Source organism: Lipophrys pholis (assembly GCF_963383615.2).
Source record: "Lipophrys pholis genome assembly, chromosome: 22".
In the NCBI taxonomy this organism is placed as follows: Eukaryota; Metazoa; Chordata; class Actinopteri; order Blenniiformes; family Blenniidae; genus Lipophrys; species Lipophrys pholis.
In genome coordinates this window covers 13,016,604-13,040,542 of record NC_137644.1, presented here as the reverse complement: position 1 = coordinate 13,040,542, position 23,939 = coordinate 13,016,604, and the positions used below count along the sequence as shown (strand labels likewise).

The window sequence follows — 23,939 nt, the reverse complement described above, 5'->3', positions numbered from 1 at the left end:
CAGGGGTGCACTTACTCTCCAGGTTGTTAAGTCTTTCAAAGGGTACTTTGCTACATGCTACGAATGGCCCTGACAATGGTTCAAAGGGGCGTTGTTAAAGTCTCCCTGTCTTTGTACTGTGGCTGTGCACAATGTTTTCATTGTTGTTGAATTTATTGAGTTTCAGGCTGATTGGATTGTTCAATCAGATATTGATCGGTTTTGCTTGGCAGGTTGAGTCGCTCATTTTAGCGGACAAGTGGATGTTTCTCACAATCGCTGCAAATCTCAGTAATGTGGGACAGCTGATGCTGTCAAAGCGCCCAAAAAATTATAATTAATTTAATAACAATGTCCATTACTAACATTCTTTGTTTGGCTGGTGACCGTTCTGTATCATGTATTGCTTCTTCTTAAAATGTCAAGTCATTTGTTATAAAATGTTAAATAACTCTGGATAGTCTATATAATATCCTGACCTCTCTTCTCAGTTGGTATCCTGAAATGAGACATTCTGTGGTTTTGATTATTACATTGCTCCTGGAGTCCAAACGTTCTTCAATCACTGCAAAATGGATAATAAAATCACTGCAGAAAAGACTTCTGTAATTACATTCAGCGTTTGGCACTGTCCCTAATTGTTTATTGGTCAAAAAAGATCAGGCTGTCCAGTATGATTAATCAACAAGATACATATATAAAGTGTATGCAGGTATGCCAACAGACAATCATGTGTATCATTGTTAACCCGTTTAAACTTGAACTTATAGGATGAGTTGGTTCAATTTCAAAAACTCAAGACAACATAGTTTTACATGAGCTGAGCAACAATTTGAAATTGATTTACATTCGCATCAAGGACAGAGACTTACCAGGACTGCAGACTCAGACTCAGGCCACCAAATGGATCCACAAGAGATGAATTCAGTTTGGTTTGCATGCTTTATTGCTCATAATTCACTGTCAATCTTGGGGAAAAGGACGCAAAGCTGGAGTCTCGACAGGTTGGTAATCCAGTTACAGGCTGATTGCACAACTAAGCACGTTATCCAAGGTACTGAAGAGGGTTTAATGTGATTGTTGATTTGATACAAGTGGTTTTAGGGCAAAGTGTGTTACTGATTCCAGCTCATTAGAGGAGATCATTTAAGGAGAAGAAGCTTTCGATATCTTGAAAAACAAAACTTCTTTTCCAATTGGGTTATGTAGAGGTGAGGTCCCATTGGGTTTGATTGCATCTACCGTTTATTTAAATGAGTCTCAGATGAGTCTTTGCATGGCAGCGGCCAGCATTGGTGTGTGAGTGTGAATGTGACTAACAATGAAATGTACTTTGAGAGAAGCAGTGAAAAAAAAGCCCAAAATGTATTGTCCATACTTGGATACAATAACTCTTACTTTACTCAAACAAGTAAAACTACTGTAAACTGGACATGAAAAAGCACCAGTAGAACTCCATGTAGTAGATTTCTTCTGCATGAGATCTCATCCACTAAGTCTTAATGTTTGTACAGTATGATGCTTTTTCAGGTGTTGACAATTATGTCCATCTTTGACAGTAAAAGATTCTGGGCTCGTGGACAAGATGTCCCGCAGAGCTGCGAGGAAACCACTGTGAGGCGGCCTCCAGCTTGATTCCTCGATGCCTCACCGCCTCGGTTTCCCTCCGCCCGTCGCCACACCCGTCACTCGTCATTGTAATGAGGCTGATAAAACCAAATCCATTTCCGTGAACTCTGACGGCCGTCAAGCGAACAAACAAACCAAAAAGAACCTCAAATTGCTGTTAACTTTTACACCTACTGACATCACTGATTTGACATCCTCCAGTCTGGTGCTTCCCCCAACGCTTCCCCTGTCTACCCAATCACCTTGTCCGCACACACAAAACAAATATGAGGAGAAACAGATATCACAGTGTGAGAGCCAGGACAGTGAGTGCACACTGCTTAAGTGCTATCTTGGCTTTGGAAATTGTGGTTTAGGAGGATTATTTGGACGAGAGGGAAAGGGAGTGTGCTCGAAGGGCAGAGAGTTAAAGGCAATTAAAAAAAAGAGAGAGAGAGAGACATACACGCAAATGTATACACAATAGGTTCTTCCCTGAAACATGATCTGTGAGTTGTTTACTGACATGCCTGCAGATTAAACTCCAGTGATGCGATTTTAGCAGCCAAGATGCCCTGGTTTAGAAGAAAAGCTAAACTTTCCACCGCCACTTTATCCTCTTATATTCCAAATCTCTGCTATCGCTCATTTTAAAGCAAATGGCATTAATATCATCTACTTATGGTTATTTGTTTCATGTAACTAAAGCTTGCAGCTTCCTCCAAAACGTAAATAGGGGGTCATGAAAAGAAGCACATTGGCATATAAGAACTCCCCCATCCTTTAAAACAAGCCCAATGCCATCACAATTCATCAAAAAGCTTTAAAATATATATTTTTACTTTCTGAATTCTGTCATGCTTCACTACAAATATAACTTCAGCACTCTGGCTTCAGTATTTGAATGAATATTAGTTTCCTTTTCTTCATGTTGCCACATGAGGGCGTATTGTTGGGAAAGCGCATGCAGAAAATAAAATCCTGCATATAAACCACAAGACCTGTTCAACTGAAGGAAAGTACAACAGTGATGTTTACCACGACATGTAATGAGTATTACCAAGTTTGTGAGCACGTACTCAATCATGCAACAAAAATATGATTAGTTTAGAAAAGCTTTACACAAATAGTTTAGTGGTTTTTTGTTTACAAAATGACAGATTTTGACAGCACCCGATTTTTTTGACCATGTTGGGAGGTTATAACTGGAACGCATCCCACATGTGTGCTCAAGGCAATGCCATTCTGCTTAATGGAGATTTTATTGACCCTTTCTGGAAGGTCTGTAACCCGGCGGCTCTGGAGCTCTGGCTCTTCAGCCCCCTCTGTATGGTGGCTCCCTGAAGCTTTCATAAAATGATAAGTGAATAAACATTTAACTTATTTTTTTTATTATTATTATATTCACACACTAAATTGATTTTCAAAAGGACTCATAAGTCATCACTGAAACGGGATTTTTAATTTTTTTAAAGTATAAGTGAAATGGGAAATAATAGCTAAAAACGGTAAAAATGACTTTAAAGAAACAAGAGATAGAAAACAAATGGGGGGGGGGGGGGCATTCAAAGCTGCTTAAAAAGATCCAATGGTCCCCAAACAAAGTCCTGAAAATGAGGAGTGAAACTGCTAAAAACAGGTAGAACGATGCTGAAATGAAACGTTCACCATCCTGAGGTGTGTTATAGAGAGGGGGGGGGGGGGGGGGGGGGGGGGGGGGGGGGGGGGGAGTCGTCCCGGGGTCCGGTGCGCCAGGAGAGGCCACTGTCTCTCTCGCTTCCAATGTCACTCTCCTCTTTTTGGAGAGCCGGGTCGTTTATCGGAACATCCGGAGCGCCATCTGCCCCCACCCTCTCTCTCTCTCTCTCTCTCTCTCTCTCTCTCTCTCTCTCTCTCTCTCTCTCTCTCTCTCTCTCTCTCTCTCTCTCTCTCTCTCTCTCTTCACTCCCTCTCCTCTTCCCTCTCTGTCCTTCCCACATGGTCCTCTTTCAGACCAGGTGGCAGAGCGCACATCGGCCGAGGGATGCAGCGTCTCATCTCCAACACATGGACAGCGGAGCTTGGAGCTGCCGCAGAGCGCTTAAAATAAAAATACAAATCTGGCCATCAAGAAAGGGACACGCTCGCTTTTAACTCCTGGATTGCGAGAGAAAGAGGATTTATTTGTTCACACATTCTTTTCTTTTTCTTTTTTTTCAAACCAAGAGACCAAATCAAGTTGTGTTCAATGCGCAACCATGCTTATCATCTCGTCTCGCAGTGCGCTGCTGTCCGTCTACTACCCGCAGATCTTCCTCATCCTCACCAGCGGTAGCTACCTGTAGGTTTCTCTTAGAAAAAAAGAAAAAAGAAAAAGAAATGCACGTGCTCGTTTTTTAATTTCAGTGGGTTTTATTTTCCATCAGCAGTGCGCAAAGTTACCCAATTACGCACGGGGGGAAAGTTGGATGGGCACATTAGGAGCGCATGGAGAAATTATACAGGTTCGGTGCAGATGATTGCTCCAAAGAAAACACATACTTAGCATTTAATTTGAAGGCCAGACTTTTTGAATTTGCTTGAATAAAGAACTGATGTTTCTGTGGTTATATTTTATCCAGTGTGGTCGTGAGATTATTTTTGAAATGGAGAAAAATGTGACTTGTAATAAGTTCTCAGACAGAATTTGAGACACATGGGACAGGAAATGATTTAGTGACTTAAGTCTTTTAATCAGTGTCGTTTCATTCCACAATGAAATCAGCCCAGCATGGAACAAGAGCTGCAGCTTTTTCCGCCTATTTCTCAGTTTCATTCAAATAATGAGTCATAAATCGGCCAGTTATAAGGAGTGAATGACGACTTGAGTGAATGAAGCCAGTGTTTAATCTACATTTTTCCTCCCCCTTGCATGTTCTTTGTGCGCAGCTGATGAGATAACCTGCTCTTTTGGATTTACACATTACACCAGAACCACTTTGTCGTAGGAGCACCTCCTCAGACAAGGCCCATAACCGGATGGCAGCATATGGAAAAGAGTCATATTGGAAGACTTGCATGCTCTGCGTGTAGGCGCAGGCCACTGTAATGACTTCTTTCTTATGGCTTTAAAAGACCCAGGCTCTCACAAAGGGAATGATTGCTGCACCATACATGCCGCTCATTCATAACAAGAGCCTGAGACCTAAAATAGCTGCGGCGGTTCATGTTTTCTGGGAGACAGAAATGAAGTTAATCTGAGGTCGTTTGCACAATTAGGTGCAGGATTAATACTGCAGCAACACATCATCAATTGGATAAAACAAACCTTCTATTGTCACGCCGCACAATCTTGTTACGTACTCAATTTGAGATTTTCAGATGTGCAACTTTCATACCAGATAATGTAAAATTGAATAAATTAAGATAGATTATAGTTTAAACAAAGACCAGCAAGTTTGATTGTGGTTTAAAACACATCATCCTTGTCTTGATCGCCGTTCCTCTTGATCCGTCTTGTTCATCGCCCCTATTTATCCCCGTTTTTGTCTTTTCCCAGGGCTTTGTCCTCCGTCGTGGCTCTTGGCGCGAACATCATCTGCAACAAGATCCCGGGACTGGCGCCCCGTCAGAGAGCGCTCTGTCAGAGTCGTCCCGACGCCATCATTGTCATCGGCGAGGGCGCCCAGCTCGGCATCAATGAGTGTCAGTATCAGTTCCGCTACGGCCGGTGGAACTGCTCGGCCCTGGGAGAGAGGACCGTCTTTGGACAAGAGCTGAGAGTAGGTCAGTCTGTTTGAAACTCGGCTTCTTTAGTTTTATTGGAGGAATTTTAACTGCTTTTATTAAAAAAAAAAAAAAAGATGGAAGTGAATCAGAGGCGTAAGCTGAAGAGTGACGGTTTGGGAAAACTGTATTTTCAGGAGGGTTTTTTTTTTTTTTTGCTCTTACTTGAGAGTGGAGAAATGAGAGTATTGGAGAAAAATGAAAGCGCAACAAATGTTCACGATCAGCCCTTTAAGGCCCGAGGTCACATAAGACCAGACCGGTTTTTACCTTTAATAAGAACATTCTTGGACAACAGATGCTGAGACATGAGACATGAGAGTCCGATCAAACTTAATTAAAGCAAACAAGTGGAAACTCTATCCCTGACATTTCAGCGTGGACTGATGCGTGTCAACAGGTGGATGGTCCAAACCAAACTGAGCCGTGGCTTCATTTCTCTCTCGCTGACATTGAGCGTACCGATGAGTAAATCAAGTGCCATTGAGCATCTTTCATCTTTCCTCGAGGTTGGAAGGACGTCCGTTGGCGGTGTGAGAACAAAAAAAAAAAAAAAAAAGCCGCACGGAAGCTTTTCCTCGCACTTTGCGCTGGAAAGCAGGGACTTTGAGAACAATGGGAGAACTTTAATGAAAGCATTTGTTAGAAACTCAATGAATGGCTAGAATCCAGGACAAAAGTATTTATTAATGGGGGGGGGGGGGGGGGGGGTACTTCCACTAACTGGATAAATGAGAGCATTTCGATCATACCTGTGCCATTGTGTAGATGCAGACACGAGCACATCCTCCTGGCTTCACTACACATTCCTCACCCCTTTTTATTTCCCTCGAACGCCTGCGAGCTCCTAACGTGAACCTCTTATATAAATTGTGTTTCAGTCCGAAATGTTTTGTTGCGGTCTTGCTGTGGGTTTGGATCCATGTTTAATCTAGCAGCCCTGGGAGCAATCACTTGCTTTTACACGGGAGACGGGCAGACAAGATGTCTGGATCCCTTTATTTCTTTTGTCAGAGGAAATGTATCGTTTCTCTTGCGGTGTGTAAACGAGCACAGAGAAACACCGCGGATCCAACTTCGCTCCTCACATCCGCTCCGTGAGGAACTTTCTGTCAGATTATTCACGTCAGATTTGTATAAAAAAAAAAAAAAAAAAAAAAAAATGGAGAAGTACTTTAAAGTAATTCTGTAAAATGTGTCATATTTCACTTCAATCCGAGCAAATTCCTCATAAAATGCTTCGCTTTTCTCCGATTCTTTTTTAATTCAGCTGTATTTGAAAAATGCTAATCCAAGCCAGAAGAACAGCCCCCTCTTGCGTGGAGAATGTACCGTCCGCCCATTTCATTTGATTGACCCGCTGGGCTTGTGAACTCATTAAGGCATTGAGAAAGACCAGAGAGGTTCATGCAAACCACTAATTGAAGTCAGCTCCAGCAGCTGGATGGCAACAATGGAACGCCGCATGCGCTGCTGTGCAATCAAAACAAATCACAGCGCGAAGAGATGGCTGCTTGGCTATTGCCCGCGTCTGATGCCTTGAGAAAACGCTCGCCGTACAACATATCCGAGTGGGTCGCAGATTCAGCCTGATGAGAGAAGACTTCAGAGTTTGTTTTGAGTTATGGGCCGGGGGAACCGCAGGCCTGATGGCTTCCGCGAGCGAGTTTGTCAGGTTGGAGAGGCGCCATTAACATCGCCCTCAGCGGAGACGCCATGCATTAATACTTTGGGTTGTTGAGATGAACGAAGGCTCGACATTTATCCTGATTGGGGCGGGAGGGTCTCGGATTACCAGCTGTGGCGCCAATAGATTCATTTCCAACCCCCTTCCCCCGCCCCATAAATATAAATGTGTTTATTCTGAAGATGAAATGGTGGCACACCAAGGCTTGGAAACAAGCACATCTCATTCAAGTCTGGCCACAGATAAGTTAAACGCATAACACCGCGGTATCATTTGCTGTAATAACGCGGAGCGCCTAAAAACAGACGCGGAATGACACTTAAGCTGCGTGGGAAATCCCATCGGCGAAGAACATAAAGACACAGCAGCCCCGTGAGTGTTGATCCAGAAAATAGCTCCTTCAGTCAGCCAGTAGATGTCACTTGCGTTTTCTTCATTATGGCGATTATTGCTTTACCAGCCACGGACGAAGACGAGTGATTCCGAACGAAGAAGCCTTTAAAAAGTGACTGAAGGCTTTGATGAGGAGAAGGCCGAGTACTTTCCCTCGGAAAACAGAGAAGATTCTGGACCGTAAAGCTGCATTTGCAACAGAAAATAATTCCCGACCAGATCCCTCCAAACTTTAATGAAGCACTCTAAAGCCGTGGTTTTCTGTTGTTTTTTTGTGTTGTTTTTTTTTTTTTCTTCTTCTTGAAATCAAAAGTCCCACAATTTGAAGCGAGGCATTGTAATAACATTAGAGACTCGCGCAGGGCAGCGCAGGCATTCGGCCTGTTCCTGAAAATGAAGGGAAAAGAGGAAATGTCATGAACCGAAACAAAGGTCGGTAACCATTAACCATTTGGCTTTTGGTTCGACATTTTAAACGCCCTGCACATCTACCGTCCACCCACGCGGATACTTTCACTTGTTTTCGCCTCATTGTGAGTCTGAGAACTGCGCGGGCGCGTCCAGACTTTGCTTGATTGACAATCCCTGACTTTTTTTTCTTTTTTTTTTCACGCATGCATTAATTTGAGAAACGAACGCTTCCAGGTTCAGTTTGTTTACCTCGTGAGATTAAAGCACAAACTCCACCTGAACAAAGTGGCACATCACGCGAGTGTGAGCTTTTAGGTGGAGGAAATCAGCGCAGAAGAAGCTTAATGTTCAAGATTTCACTTCAAATGGATCCTACACTCCCTCTAATGCAGCGTTCGACCCCTCCGACCTCGCAAATGCCCATTTAACTCAAATTCCCACACAAAGTCTTTCACAAGCTCACACTCAGGCTCCCCGCATAAGCTGCAATAACTCTGCTAATGGCGGTAAGAGAGGAAATGTGGGTGGAAACAAACGTAAATAACAATATATTTAACCACCTCTCTTTGAAAAATTTGTCTTAAAATAATTCAAATTCAACATTTCTGTGAATCTGTGTGACAATCAGGCGTCTCACAATATGCTCCGATGCTGAAACTGATACGTTTTCGTAATACTTTTCAAAATTGAAAGATGCTGCCCGTCTAGAAACCCCATGAGATTTCCCGGTTTTAATAATTACGTCAGAATCCTGATGCATATTGTGACGTGCAACAGGCCTGTTTGTTCTCAGTTAGATGTGAACGTCACCCTCAGCCTATCGAAATATCATTGTTCTCTGTTTATAAAGATTTTATAATTCGTTTTAGAAACAAAGAGAGGATTCGGAAATTAAAGCACATTAAAAAAAAGAAAACTGATAAAAACCAGATGTTTAGCATTTTTCTGTTAATTTGGTTGAGACCAGGGTTGTTGAATCACACATTCTACATAATGACCTATAAATAACAATCGCAAATGTTTCTCTTTGTTGTAGTGCAGAGCGTGATGAGGACACCGTGAAAGTCAATCCAAAACATGAACCAGTTGTTTAAAAAAAATAAAAAATTGATCTTTTTGATGGATAATGTAGTGAAATGTCCAAAACCATGTCATCTGTTTGTATTTTCTCAACAAACGGCGGCACTTTATTTGACAAATCTACTGGAAGTGTGGTTCATGCGGCCAAAAGCAGAACACTTTACATAACGCTTTAACATAGACGCCAAGAAGTTATGCTTGTCATGTCGTGAATGACGCAATTTAAACACACACCTTCGAGGTATTCCCCGAATGAACTTCACTCCAGGATGTTTCGTTTCCAATTTGGACTAATTAGTTTTATCCTTCTTCAGGCAGCAGGGAGGCAGCGTTCACTTACGCCATCACCGCAGCCGGAGTGGCCCACGCAGTGACCGCCGCTTGCAGCCAAGGCAACCTGAGCCAGTGTGGCTGCGACCGAGAGAAGCAGGGCTACCACGACCAGGAGGAGGGCTGGAAGTGGGGGGGCTGCTCGGCCGACGTCAAGTACGGAGTGGAGTTTTCGCGACGCTTCGTAGACGCCCGCGAGATCAAGAAAAATGCCCGGCGGCTCATGAACCTGCACAACAACGAGGCGGGACGAAAGGTAACGCATCCAAAACCGATCCCTAGAAATCGCACTGTACGTTGATGATTACAATCCAAAGTAATCCCAACTCAGGTAATCCTACAACAGACTGAAGCAAAGTGAGTGTAAAACATCTGAGCACAGCTTTTTGGGTGCCAACGCGCATGGAGACCCAGAGACGTGTGTGAATGTGTGACATTTAACGCAGGCCTCGGCGGCTGCCAAATGGGAGTCGTGCCACGGCCGCACAGTCCATTCGCTGAATTACGGAGCATTAAGTCAGAATAGAGGATATCATCGCGAGTCTCTCTCACTCCTGCTTTCTCAGTAGCGCCACCAAAGACCACACTTCTGCACCACTGCACACATCCATCCAACCAGAGACGAGCCTAAACTGCCCGAATCCTGAAAACCCGCGAGGGGAGACGCAGGGTTGATGATCTGAAAAGCACCGTGAACACAAGTTACAAATATTCTGCAGTCCGGAGCCAAGTCGGTCAAGAATCAAGAAGGGCTTCTGCAACAAAGGGTCATTTCTTTCTGATCGATATCATGCTCGGTCACAAAAGCAAACAGTCACCTGTCAATTCAGCCATGTGAAAATATTTAGATGACATTATAATGTAAATCTGGCTCACGCTGCGATGAAATCCTAGACGTGTGTGGCTGCACTGCAGCTCTGGTCAGTTTTCTCGGGCTGTCACGCCACTCTGTGGTCTGAAGAAAGGTGAAGTTAATTAGAGACTACAGTTTGGGGGTATGAGTTACTTTCCCCATGTTTCTGACATAAAGTTGGCATACTGGAAGCTTGTGCTGAAAGTTGAAGTGCCCACAGAAAGCCCAGCTTACCAAAGGAGACAGACTCGAAGGCCATGCAAGAGCTATTAAGTGTTTCAAGCGTGAGCAAAGGGGCTTGTGAATTTAAAATCACCGCACATGTATCCACTGTCTTAATTTGTAATCTCTCGCGTCTGTGCGCGCAGATCCTGGAGGAGAGGATGAAGCTGGAGTGCAAGTGTCACGGCGTGTCGGGCTCCTGCACCACCAAGACCTGCTGGATCACCCTGCCCAAGTTCAGAGAGATCGGTTATCTGCTGAAGGAGCGCTACAGCGAGGCCGTTCAGGTGGAGCCCGTGAGGGCCTCGCGCCTCCGCCAACCCTCCTTCCTGCGTCTCAAAGAGGCCCGGGGCTACCAGAAGCCCACAGACACGGACCTGGTGTACCTGGAGCGTTCGCCGAACTACTGCGAGGAGGACACGGCCACGGGGAGCACGGGGACGAGGGGCCGCCTGTGCAACGGCACGTCGGTGCACACGGACGGCTGCAACGTGATGTGCTGCGGCCGGGGCCACAACACGCACCACTACACCCGGGTGTGGCAGTGCAACTGCAAGTTCCACTGGTGCTGCTTCGTCAAATGCAACACGTGCAGCGAGAAGTCGGAGGTTTTCACTTGCAAGTAGGAGCAGGGGGCTGGGGAATGACGGTGGAGGATGGGGACGCGACAAAGTGGAATCCGAAAGCGAAGGACCTGGGACGTATTTATTACATTTTGCACATTTTGACATCTTATTTGGAACTCTCTAAAGACCAGGAGAATTAAACGGAATATGAGGTTTGGAGAAGACAAGACCGTTTCCCACGTTGGCTTGCATACTGACGAAAAAACTAAGTGACAAGATGCAAACGAAGGAATTTGATGTTCTCATTTAAAAAAAAAATTTTTTTTTTTGTTGTTGCTGCCAACGAGACAGTACTGCAAAGACCAGATCTTGCAGGTATTCTGCACAAGAGGAAAAAGCCAAGGGTTGGATCTTGAGAAACGCGTCTGCAATACCACAACTGGAAATGGGGTTGCGGTATTTACTTTGGAGCAAAGCGCCCGAGACTGCCGCGAACGAGGACGGGCTCCCAATGAGGCCTGAAAGATGGCAGCAGAATAACTGTACGCTCACACTGTATTCTGTTTGAACACTGAAAATTAAACTTATTTATGTAAAAAAAAAAAAAAAAAAGAAAGATATATATATATATCTTTTACACTTCAGAAGACTTACAGGTTGGATAGCAAAATCAACTGCTCTAACATATTCCCTCTTTTATAATCGTCAGTTGCTACTGATTCATTTAAAGCAGGCTCCTTTTGTTTGTTTGTTTTTCACAGTCGTGGCAAAAAATCTCATTTCATCAGTTCGACGGCTTGATTATTCATTTCCTTTTGCACTCTCACGGTCTTGTTTTTTTTATTTTTATTTCAGTTATTTAGGGGTAGTCAGTGCTGTAGGGTGCTGCACCGACACCCCCACCACCCCCACCACTCGAGGCCAGACCTTTTTGTTAAGCCAAGAACCAAAGAGGCAGAAAACACACATGCAGTATTTTAAGCATCCAGCTTGTCAGCTTGAGCGGCACTTCATCCAGACTGTGCCCGCCGTTTTGTTTGTGGAGGGCTCTTGACTTCTGAGAAAAGCCGTGTCAGCCTCGTTGGAACTCTATAGAGGCGCAATCAGGTTCAGATACATCCAGCGTTCCCATGAGCGGCGGAGACGTGGAATTCCACGGCGTGGCCTCTGCTTACACAAGGCCTTCCAGCGCGGTTTTCAGGCCTGCTTGGTTGGATGGCATGCGCCCTAACCACATAGAGGGGGTACCAGAGGATCAAAGGCCCGCCGAGCTATTTTTGGACAGCACCCTTAATGTATTCAGAATTGTTTATTTAGGCTTTATATAACTTACAAAACAATTTGAAGAGTATATTTTTATATGAGGAACGTGGCACTTTATGTCATTTATAGCTGGAAAGAGAGTCACTATTTACAAGTGTTTTCTATCGTCATTGTATTCAGATTTGAAAGCTATAAATTATTTGGAATTTGTGTCTTTGATCAGAAAATGTAAATATTCCACGTGTTTTATCGAATACTAGTCCCGACTGTCCACCTTGGTACGATTCTTCACCACTACAAGTAGCACCGATTAGTTAAGTCATTGATCAGAGTAATGGAAAGTCCAGAAAAGTCAATGGAAACCACTATTATATACCTGAGTAAATACAAACTACTAAGTGCGCAGATTTAGATTGAGGATTCTATGTTTCTGTTTTCTTAATAGTGCTTTTAGCCAAGGAGGGGCAACACATTGTTTCTATGCTATAATCTAATATACAGTTTTTATGTGTTCCGTGGCAAAATCAAAGTCTGCATCACTTACAAACATAGACAGCTGTATTTTCTTTTCCTTTCCTTTTTTTTTTTTTTACCAATAAAAATTGAGCATCTTTTTAATGCTTCTCGACTTTTCTGTCACTTCCTCGGCCTCGTGGGTCTAAAATCAAACGAATACAAAAAGCTGTTAGTCACACACAAAACTTTATTAGGTGTCGAATAAGCTCATCGTCGGAGCCACACATTAAGCATAAGTCTTGAAACCCTGACAAGGTGGCGTTTGTTGAAGGCCAAAATATCAAACCAGAAGGCACAAGTACGTACTAGTCGAGGCCCGTGGTCGAAAAATGCTGATATGGGAAACAAGAAATTTTGGCCTCGACTGATGTGGCGCTGATGTGTTAGGGGGTGAACGCGCGGCCGCGGCCGTGCCACCTCATTCAGCGCCGGCTGACTCGCACAGCCTCTTTCCTGTGGGGCTGAAAAGCATTGCAGCCAGCCAGTCGAGCGCGAGTAACGGCTGTTTTGTTAGCCGTCTGAAATCCTGGGGACCGGAACCGCATAAGCTCCCACCACTATGCCGGCGGATTGAGGGGAGAGTCCAGCCAATTGTTTCAATACATTTTGTCATTAAAAATCAGATGGCAGAGCAAACAGGGTGGAGCAGGGTGTGGGCCGGCCCGTAAAGCGCTGCATTGTTGAGTTGTCAGGACTGTTCAGCTTATCCAGCAGCGGGAGGAGCAGAGAAGGGATGTCACTCTGCAAACTAATTCTCTCACTCCGGGTCGTACGGATGCACGCCCTCGGACCGCTCTCATCCACTGTCTGCCCATCCAAAAATCATTTCCCCTCGCTCAAAACAAGACGGGCGCACGTACGAAAACACACAGACGAGGAAACTGAAGCAAAAAAGGGTTTAGTAACATCCGGGGGAAAAAAAGCAGCCTGGTGAAACGGGAGCAAAAAGATGCTGCGCAAAAAGTGTGAAACATGAGTCCTATGTTAGGCGTTAGGACGGGGAATTGTTTCTGCTGCATGCTCAAAGCCCTTTCATACCTTATTTATCAACACCACGGTGCAGCAGGATAGAAGAAGACAAAGGAGATGGAGAATAGGATGAAGTCACAAAGCGATGCCGACTCTAATAGTCCTTATTGTTAGATTCTTAACGCCAGCAGAGATACGGTGACGGGCTCATATCGTACAGTGAGCCTTAATGCTGAAAACATGCATAGTGTCAGATTTCTTTCTTTTATTATTGCTTTTCTTTTTTTTTCTGAGCTTGACAAGCAGGTATTCGAAGCATTTCAATAAGGAAGCCTTCTTAGCGGAGCCGGGATGCCACTGTTTAATTAGGTGACGCGGCGAGGGGGTCGACTACATCATGTTTTGGTCATTCTCTGTTTCATGGTTACTGCAGAAGCCACTATGAGCCTGGGATTAAACTCCAACCCCTGCTGGTAACATCACTGTCCCTGAAAGGCGAAAAGCCCCAACGCTGCGGCGCCCTTTGTCTTTGGATTACACCGACAAAGCATCGGCCTGGTAAAAAGGTGCCAGCATGTGCTCGCCTCTCCCTAACTCTTCATTTCCCAGACTCGGGTCAAGACAAAGCAAGAGCTCCTGACATCCTGACCTCTGCTTCTATACAACAGATACCCCCGTGGGGCTTTTTGTGTGTCAATAATACCTTGTGCCTCATGTGGACATGGGTGCTGAGGTAGAAAAACAAGTTATATATGCGTCTCTGATGGGAGGATCATATTCAAAAGCTAACTCTAACGGCAGTGCGGCTGTCGGTTTTCCGGGACAGGCACATGACTGGAGTGAAGGTAACATTAATCGGGCTCGCAACACAAAAAAGCAAACATGTTGACGCAGGAATATATGTGTACATGTGCGCGTGTCCATGTACTGCATTACCTTCTAAACAACTCTCTGCATGAAAGCCTGCCTGCGGGACGGGGGCCTTCTTCTCTCCCCTCACTGCCTCTCCCACACTTTTTTTTTTTTTTTTTTTTATGAGTCTTTTCTCACGGGTTTGAGCAACAGGTTCCCGTCGCGCTCCTCCACCAGGAAGCCCAGCTCCCTGAGCGCCGAGTAGTCGGCCTTGCCGCGGCGCTCCAAGGAGGCGACCAGCTCCTGGTTCGGCACGTTGTTTTCCAAGAGGTTCCTCGTGGCGAAGATCGCCCACTGGCTTATAACTGACGGCGTCTGGTTAAGGAGAGCAACTTCAACAGGTTTTTGTAAAGACACTTAATGAAAAGCATCAAGAGAAAAATCATAGTTTATAACAGAATTTAAATCAAACAATATCATTATTAAAAACATTAATATCGCTTACACTGAAGTTATAAAAATACTTACTCAGTTGTATATTCATAACTTTTCCGCATCTTTTTATAGTTCCTTCTTAACAAGTGATCATACCCATTTCTAAACATATACTCAGCAGGTCTTGAATTTCATACATAATGTGCTTTTATTTGTAAATAACACATTGAATTGTTGACAGTTGAATTAAAAAAAAAATACGTAAGCCATCCTCAGGCTACTGGTATCTTTCTACTGTCCTTAAGCTCTTGAATTGGCGTTAAAACACAAATTTGATTAATAATTCTTGGCAGGCCAGTGTTGGAGCACGCAGTTTCTGCCTGTTGGCTGAATTTGCGCGGCCTCACTAACAAAACCAACAATCCCACAGTCAGCCCGTCGTTGAAAAATAAGAATTAATGCTGAACATAGTTTTCAGTGAGATATGAGCCTCCAAATAACCGTTTCCTGAAGCCAGAGGTAAAACCGTGTCCTTAATTCGAGGAACAAACAAATCGCTGTGTTGAAAGATTATAGTTTGAACCGGAGTGTTGCAGACAGAGCAGGAACATTAACGTGCTGCTTTTCAATGGAAAATATGTGATTCAGTACAAATTGTGGTCCAGCCCTCCAAAGAAGTCACGATTCTTTTTTTTTTTTAATGTGGCCCCATGCTAGGAAAAAATATTTGCCCATTCGCGTTATAAAGCAACATGCACTATTAATCTGACTCCATGTAATCTTGTTTTTCGCATAATTATAATGAACACGCTTTGAAACGCAACATGGAGGTCAAAACTACTGGTTATTTAATCAACGTCCATTTATTTTTTATTTTTTAAATGATAATAATTTTTTACTTGTTTCATAACAGTAAATTAGATAGTATTTAAAGATTAGTTCAAAAGCTGATCAAAAATAATGGTTATTATGGAGTTCTAGCGCTTTCATTTAAAGTCATCATCCCATTATCTTTAACTTAGACAAGGTGAGAAAAGAAATAGGAAAACAAATATCAAACAAATTGAAAAACTCACTATTAAAGATGCTTAAAATCTCAAATTAATAAGAACCAGACAAAACCATCTAGTTCAAAGAAACGTCCACAGAACTTTCCCACAAAACTTCATAACTTGACATTGTCTCAAACATGTTTGTATGAAAGTAGTTCAAGCCCATGATTTGGTTACAAAATCAATTTTAGCTGGCGATGAATGAAAGTTATATTATGGCCGAGGCCAAATGTTCTCAGTGTCCAACTCGGGATGTCAAACTGGTGAGTGGCCGCGTCTGCCTCGGGTCAGCGGCTGTGCAGCCGGCTGCACAACAATCAGATGAGTTTTGCAGGCAGGTTATGTATGGTCTTTGATACAAAACATTTCACTGCTCTCAAGTTTCCCGCATGAATCTGTAAACACTACGCTCTTTTTATGGTCATTTTCCGGTCGCAGTTACGTGAAAAAGGTAGACAAAGTCTGTGTGTGAGTGCGCGTTCGAGTACAGACAAATATTAATAGTAATATACAAGTAGTGTAGACAAAGAGTAAATAGAGCATGGGAGTGTTTGGTTGAGCCCCTAATAAAGCCCTCAAGATTTCTGAATCCTTTTTTCACGTTAGAAGATATATTTCCTTTCGAGCTCTTTCGATCTAAAGGCAAACACAATTTTTCCATGTTCATTACAGGTCTTTATTAATAATCGGCAACTGTCGGAGCCTTCATAGTTTTGCGCGCAATTTAATTCTATAATTATATGCCCATCACGATTACAACAAATGCATTAAAAGTCCCCTATTATATATATTTTTAACAATTTCACATATGATCTGAGGTCCAAGTACATTGAATTCAAAGTGTTTTGCCCCAAATCCAGCCTTGGTACTGAATTTCAGCCAGTCTAAAAGTGCCTCTCGGTAGCTCTACAGAGAACAGGCTGTTTCTGTGTCTGTACCTTTAAATGCTAATGAGCTGTGTCTGTGTTCCAGTAGCGTTTGCAAGGGGAGGAAAATGCCGACCGCTCACAGAGAGCAGAGCTCATCTACCTCTGGGAAGGTCAAAGGGAGTGTCTACTACAAAAGGGAGTGGTTATTTCCCCGCATGATGTCATGAAGGGAAAATCTCTGAATCGCCTGTATGAGCACACATTCGCTAAAAGGTGGAGGAAGCGAGTGAGGGCGATGACAGACTTTCGTCACTGGTGGGGCCTCATTCACAGGCTATGGGGACACATTACTGTCAGAAAAGCTTTATAAAGTCAATTTTGCATAATATTGGATGTTCACTATGAATGTGTGCATTAAAATATAGCGTATTACCCTCCACATGAACTATATATATGTATATATATATATCTTGTTGGGGAAAAGACATCCCTGTGAACCCGAGATTTTTCATGCAGCTGTATAAATAGAAATAGATGAAGTTCAGTGACTAATTTTTAGGTGTAAAGCCACAGACTTTTCTGCGCAAAGTTGCAGTTTTGTTATAAAAGAACCATGAGGAAGACTGCAGACGCAGTTGAAACATGTCAGCAAGGTAAACACATCCTGCGTTACTTTGTCAGTGAAAAACAAACTATAACATGAAGTCGAAGAGGACAAAATGAACATGATTCAGCTCTCTAGATGATTGTCTGTGTAAAAAAGGATACAGGGATTGTTGCTGTCTATGTTGCAGTTATCCAGGATGAGGGGGATTCCTTCCAGTTCTCTCGCCTGTGGAAACAAAGAGGGTAAAACAAGACAGCAAATATCATACATGTATCTAGTTTCATTACCAATGTGACTAGCTCAATATTTTACATATATATGAGTTCGATCCTAATGAGATGCTTCAGTTATAAGGATCTTAAACGTCGCTAAAGGTATTTTTGAACCACATGCAGAAGACTTTACAGGCACAGTTTCATGGTAGGAATTTTCTGCATTCGCTTATCATCTCGTGCGACTTTGATTCTGCCATTTTTTTTGGTCCCCGGCAGTGTTGCAAAGCTAATTTGTTGTGAAGGGAAACGCGATAAAGTAAAGTGCAACTTTCAGATGTGGGCCATATTTCATGAGAATTTCTCTCTGGGATTCCTAAAAAAAACTAAATAGAGGCGTTTCTGTGAGCAGTTTGCATGTTCTCCCTGGGCATGTTTGGGTTTTTGTTGAGGCTCTAAAAGGACATACGGATGAATGGAAACCAACTACACTAAGAAAATTCATCCATCCATGACGAGTTGTGGAATCACGGTTAAAAAATGAAACGTTTAACGAGGTTAATGCATCACACTTTGAAAGTTGCTTTCAGTCTGATTGTTTCAAGCCGCTATCCAGGTACTATGAAGGTCAACAAACCCGAGAAAGAGAAACAATGTTAAGTGTTCCCAGCAGAGCCGGGCAGTGTGGTTGTGTGTTGGTCTGACACCACCACAGCAGGGTGATCTGCTCTTCATCATCTGTCTCATCCTATGGGCTCAATTATTGTCTTCGCTTCGTGTTTTTGTGGGGTTGTTTTTCGCCTTCTCGGTTTCACTCCAAAAGAGGCTGATAGACGCACCAGAAAGGACAAAAGGCTGCGTTTTAGAAAACTGAGACGTCGTATAAACTGTGAGCGGCACGGAGTCGCTGATCAGGACGGAGACCCGGGTCTGCGTTTTTTTCCACCCCGCTTCAACTGCGATTGTCTGAAGTTGCTTACGATATGTCCAAACCCATAAAGAAGTGAATAACAAGTGACCGGACGCCGAATCCAGCCCGATACGAGCGGTTCGGCGCTTCGCGTGCACATCTTAAATTACAATTTCTCCCCAAAGGTGAACCAAATGACATTTGGTTTACTGGAAGGGATCTTAGTGAAAACAGATATGGGGTGATTTCTGACCACCGACAGACCACAGATCAGCATCCATAAATATTATAGAGAGGCCAACTGAGGGTGGCCATCCCACAAGCATTCCACAAATCTGTTTCTATTAGGAATAACTGCGTCTGTACCGTGCAATAGATACGGCCCAGACTGGCTCCTCCCCATCTGCTTTACTACCCATCTGTGCTTTCTGTTGATAGCGAGATGCCGACAGACGGCGTTGGAGGAAAAAAACAAAACCCCGATAAGATCGCTTGAGCAAAGTGAGGGAGGGGAGTGGCTCGCTCTTAAGTGGAAAAGCATGTGGCGTTGAAAGCACACAAAGCAGCAGCAGCAACCCACCCCCTCGGTACACTTGTGTGAACGCACGTGATTTAGCGAGGAGTGCAAACAACAACTCATTAGAAGAACCTGCACGACAAACATGCTAATTTAGTGTAGAGGTCTTTGGGGCCTCCCAGTCCTCTCAATCGCCTCTCGACCTTTGACCCCCCCCCCTTTGTGTTTGATTGCCTAAAGAGTACTGAGAAAATGCCGAGAGGTCGCCAGAGCTCATGAGTAGAACATGAAGAACATCTAACCTGTAGAAGTAAGAAAGCAACAACAATGCGAGTTTCTCGGTTCTGCATCATCTTTGTAAAATCATAGGGGAGCACTTGATGAGAACAGGGATTTCCTTTTCCATTTGATAACTTCATCTAAATCCACGGGAAATCTGAACACCATTGCTATGGGTCAACAAACACATACATTCTAGAAAAGCATAACGCAGAATAATGAAAGGTGATTTTTGAAAGATGAAATGAATGAATTATTGTGAGGTGACATTTGCAAATAAAATCAAAATGTCATTATTCAGAATAGAATAGAATACTTGGTTTAAACCAGAGGGACATTCTTTGCAAACCAGTGTAGTGCAGACCTTGTTCTGGTTGTTTGTATTGTTGTGGCAGAGGTTTCCTATAAACCTGATGAGGTGAGCCTTAAAGCTGATGACAGGAGATTCTCCATCCGCACTCAGGGAGGAGAAATTCTGTGCGGCACTAAAGATGTTCTTACTGGCCTTCCCGATGGCGTGCACCTGCTGCAGGAGCCCTGCGAAGGGAGAAGAGAAGAAAGACGCCGTTTTTTTTTTTGTTAAATAGCAAAAAGAAAAACTCGACACAGATGAGTGAATTCAATTAAATACATTTTGTTCGGTTTATTAACCGACTTATCAGCAATGTGTTCAGTTTTTTTCAGTGAGGATGGAGGGAAGTTGTGTTCAGGGAGTTACATTTTCTCGGCAAATCAAACAGAGTGGGGATCTTTGGATGAGTCAGTGTGGAAGTCTGTTCAATCATTTACCAACAGTGGTCATGAGAAGGTCGGGATGGTCCTGTAGAAACATGAACTGCTTGAAGTCTGAGGTCATCTCGCACAGCACGTCCAGAAGACTAATCACAGTGAGCGCCTCCTGCAGGACCTGCAGGGCATTGCAACCAGCAGCCGTCACTCACCAACAAATTTTACATGATTGTTAAACTTTTTTCAAGGTTGTTTTTTTTTTGGGGGGGGGGGGGGGGGGGGGGTAAAACAATAAAGTTGATCATTTCTACCTCATCGCTGGAGGCAGAACCGGTCGCGAGCGTGAGCACGGCTCCGCAGTTCTTCTGGAAGGAACTGGCCAGGAAACGGGCCACGTCGGGAGGAACGCCGCACTCCTCTGACACCTCCTCCTTCAGCTGGGCAAAGAGTAGCTCTAATAGAGTAACTCTGAAAAACACGTGCACAGCTATTGAAGATTCCCTTGCTTTTGTTGTTTTTAATACACACTCCCCTTCGGGACGGACTGTGCAGAAAGCACTCTGACACCAGCAAATAATCAAATATCACATGACATAACTGTGATACAACCGTATTCACATCATACCCCATATATGTATTGTCACTTGTTTACTGGGTACAATGCGTGATTAAATATAGTGTCAATATTGTTCATATTTTATCTAATCTAAAAAATAAAATCATCAGTCAGCTGACCTTGTTCACTAACTTGGCCAAGGGGCAAAACACATCAACATAATGTCAGACAGATTGAGCAGATTGATGTACCTTTCATGGTGGGACATCCCCGAGTACATGCTCTCCACCAGCGCTGCAGACCCGAGGAAGTGCTGCGTTGCAATAAGCACCCTGAAAGTCAACGAGCACCAGATGAACACATCGTGCAGAGGTGCAAACCTCGCAGCGAGGGAATTTGTGTAGAACCCAGACTTACGTCCAGTCCAGCTCAGGCTGGGTCCTGCAGAGTTCCATCACTCTGAGTGCCAGCTGGATGTTCTCCGGGTCAGACAAAGCTCCCACCTTGGTCTCATCCAGACACGTGTGGAGCACCATGGAGGTGTAGTTCACCACCTTCTCGTCGTCAACACTGAGCAGCTTCCTGTGCACAAACACACGCGCAGAGTTAGAAAAGACACCAGAGCTGTTTCAGTGGATCACATTGAAAGTGTAACTCGTGAGTTCAAATCCACCAAATTTAAAAAAAAAAAAAGTGTGGACTTCGTGGTTAATGCTCTCACCTCAAGTGAATTTAGATTCACCTATTCCTATGTTTTGCCGTATGAGAGGAAACTAGAGTACCTGGAGAAAACCTACACACACTCAGGAGAACGTCTAACTGGTACCAAAACACACATTTGCTTCATTAGGACATCTCTGTACCATGTTCTTTACTTTACATCAATTTGAACCTTTAGAATAACTAATGAACTCAACATAGGCATGCTCTGGATCATGTGTTGCAGATTGTTAAACTATTAATTATAAAGCTGTTGACGCCGACTGAGTTACTGTACAAGACAAATCCATTTGTGTTTTCAGTGTGGAAGTGTCGAGAGAAACCGGGAGGACAAGCTCAAGTCCACTTACAAGAGTAGATCCGGGAAGCTCAGCTGCCAAATGTCATCTTTACACATCTGGTTTCCAACAGCGAAGTTACCGAGGAACTGGATCCCACAGCGAAGAGCTGAGCCCCAACGGGAGATTTAAAATACATCAGTTAAAAAAAAACAACAACAACAACAGCCTTCAGAATAATTGCATTAGGTATCAGTAGTCAAGACTTACGTTCAAAACATGCATCTGAGCTTCCCAAAGCAGTCTGAAGGAATTTCAGGAGTTTAACAGACACATCAATAAAACCAAGTTCCCTTAAGAGAAAAAAAAAAAAGATTTTAAAGTCAACATACTAAACGTAAAGCAATTGGAATAAACAGCTCTCACAAAAAGTAGACGTTCCGCGAAGTGTTTAAATAAGGTTTTTCTGCTCAAATTTCAAGGTTGATTATCTTCTCCGAACTTCATTAGAGCTGCAGTAACCTGAGCAGACTTTGGTTGCGTGTACTCTGGACACAGGCGTTCCTCTGGGCCCTGAAGCACTCGGCAGTCAACTGAAGCTGCAAGGAGAAGGACTGCAGATCCTCGCCGTCTGCGCTGGCAGTTTGTAGTTCTTCACAAAGGTTGGTCAGCACCTTCAGAAGACTGGAAAACACGTCCTCCTCCACAGTGTCTCTGCAAACAGAGAAACGGGTGGAGAATAAACTGGAAGCCAGCAGGTTGGTTTTAGTGGCTTCCAAACTCAGAAATGACATTTTCTTTGTGCTTCTCTTGATTCTGTGAAAGTATGTCGGACGTTTAAGGTACAAGCATCAAGCTGTATGAATCCCACTTTCAGGATGTAGGAAAAAAAACAAACTGTTAACATTTGCAAAAGTTTTGAAAAGTAGAGAAACTAATTATAATGTGTATGATATTAAATGTTTAACCTCACTGGGATAACCGACTGAATTTGTGAATGCACCAGATCATCACAGGGTCTTGGCCAGCTTGCAGATGATGAAAATGATATTGGCTTTGGTCTAGTTTTGGAAAATTAAAGATCAGAAGAGGATTCACAGACACACTGATCCGGATGACAATTATAAAATATTTACCTTGCTTATTTTACACAAATATAAATATAATAATATAATTTAATTCATCTTTAGCTCTCAGCAGATTCTAGTGTCCACATTCAATTGAAGTGTAATAAATAACAGGAGGTGCTTTTAAGCAATTTCAAAATTATGGCAAAACGTCTAAGATCAGATGAAGTATTTTCGGGTTTATTTAAGGGCATATTAAAAATATCTGACAGTCTATTGGATTTTTAAAGTGGCTCCAAAACTGTCGATTACGCATTTAACTGTAAAACAAATTCTTCTGAAGGTTTTCAGCAAAACCGTGGGACGATTACATGCGCAGTTCATCACAGATAGCATTAGCTGTCTAAATATCGGAATATCAGTCAAAGCTTATAGTTATCTTTGTTTTGAACGGGAGGCAACACCGAAGAAAATACATATAACAACTACAATTTAAGTCAAACTGAGGTTCGGCAGCTGGGTAGTCTTGAAAACGTAGAGTTTGTGGATAGTTCATGACAATAATTGGGCCTGAATTACAACGAAGCAGTGTAACGGAGCTGACAGCAGGATGACTTCGCTTAGCTTAGCCACATGAGCTACTCCCATCCGTTTCCTGCTCTAAAAGCATCAACTGACTTTTGCCATACCTGTACTCCTCTTCCCGCAAGGCACTCGTAAACGTTTTTATAACCTGCAAATGTTGAGGGTTGTGAATTTCATTCATAATTGCAGCGATAGACGCTGAGATGTCCAAAGTGCTGTCAGTGGAAGCTGCCATGTTACTCTGGTGACTGCGTGTGGGCGGGACTTCCGGCTTTTTTTCTTGACACACTATTGGTTCAATTCAGGATGGGGGCGGAGTCTAAACATGTGCTGCTGTTTTCATACAAACAGCTGGAGACTCGAACAAGGCTCCAGTCACAATACGTGAATGAATCAAGAAGGTATAAATTGTTTGTGGGGTCAAACAAATGCGATTAAAACACAGGTGCACTTACATGTTTGTCTTTTAGATAAGCCATAAGTCATTATTAAGATAACAGTACTTAAACAGGTCAAATCTGTTGTTCAGTTGTTTAGAAGTTTGTTCACTGGTAAGCTGCTTGGCGTTGTTTACTTCTGACTGTGCAACACTTAGTAAAGTTTCATATTCTACAAGTAAATCTGAGATGTCTGGGATGAGTGTCTAAACC

General features: G+C 43.3%; 2 protein-coding genes across 4 annotated transcripts; one reads left to right on the top strand and one right to left on the bottom strand.

Annotated features, from left to right (window-relative positions):
* Positions 1 to 3,804: 3,804 nt before the first annotated feature.
* On the top strand, positions 3,805 to 10,933 carry wnt7ba (wingless-type MMTV integration site family, member 7Ba; the record flags this gene model as incomplete). Its single annotated transcript, XM_080491851.1, has 4 exons — positions 3,805 to 3,907; positions 5,105 to 5,335; positions 9,221 to 9,488; positions 10,454 to 10,933. The coding sequence occupies exons 1-4, from the start codon at positions 3,825 to 3,827 to the stop codon at positions 10,931 to 10,933; spliced, it is 1,062 nt and encodes a 353-aa protein (XP_080347977.1). The 5' UTR covers positions 3,805 to 3,824.
* Positions 7,627 to 23,543, bottom strand: atxn10 (ataxin 10). Of its 3 annotated transcripts, none has more exons than XM_080491849.1 (12): positions 23,394 to 23,543; positions 22,160 to 22,351; positions 21,908 to 21,990; positions 21,710 to 21,806; positions 21,057 to 21,221; positions 20,891 to 20,971; positions 20,395 to 20,551; positions 20,144 to 20,261; positions 19,719 to 19,891; positions 17,598 to 17,661; positions 14,672 to 14,838; positions 7,627 to 7,798 (listed from the first exon to the last, which is right to left on the bottom strand). In XM_080491849.1, exons 1-12 carry the CDS (start codon positions 23,522 to 23,524, stop codon positions 7,718 to 7,720), a joined length of 1,509 nt encoding a protein of 502 aa, XP_080347975.1. In that variant the 5' UTR covers positions 23,525 to 23,543; the 3' UTR covers positions 7,627 to 7,717. The 3 variants fall into 3 exon arrangements, 2 of the variants coding, with proteins under 2 accessions (XP_080347975.1, XP_080347976.1); XR_013936482.1 differs by having other exon boundaries at positions 7,714 to 7,798; positions 14,558 to 14,838; XM_080491850.1 differs by lacking the exons at positions 7,627 to 7,798; positions 23,394 to 23,543 and adding an exon at positions 22,611 to 22,692 and having other exon boundaries at positions 12,734 to 14,838.
* Positions 23,544 to 23,939: the final 396 nt, after the last annotated feature.

Excerpts from the sequence above, each read along its gene's own strand:
- atxn10 (XM_080491849.1), bottom strand. The coding sequence starts at position 23,524 with ATGGCAGCTTCCACTGACAGCACTTTGGACATCTCAGCGTCTATCGCT. Across the intron at positions 19,892-20,143 it reads CCTTCTCATGACCACTGTTG|GGCTCCTGCAGCAGGTGCAC; the intron begins GTAAATGATTGA and ends CTCCCTTCGCAG. Across the intron at positions 14,839-17,597 it reads CATAGACAGCAACAATCCCT|TTATAAGCCAGTGGGCGATC; the intron begins GTATCCTTTTTT and ends AGACGCCGTCAG.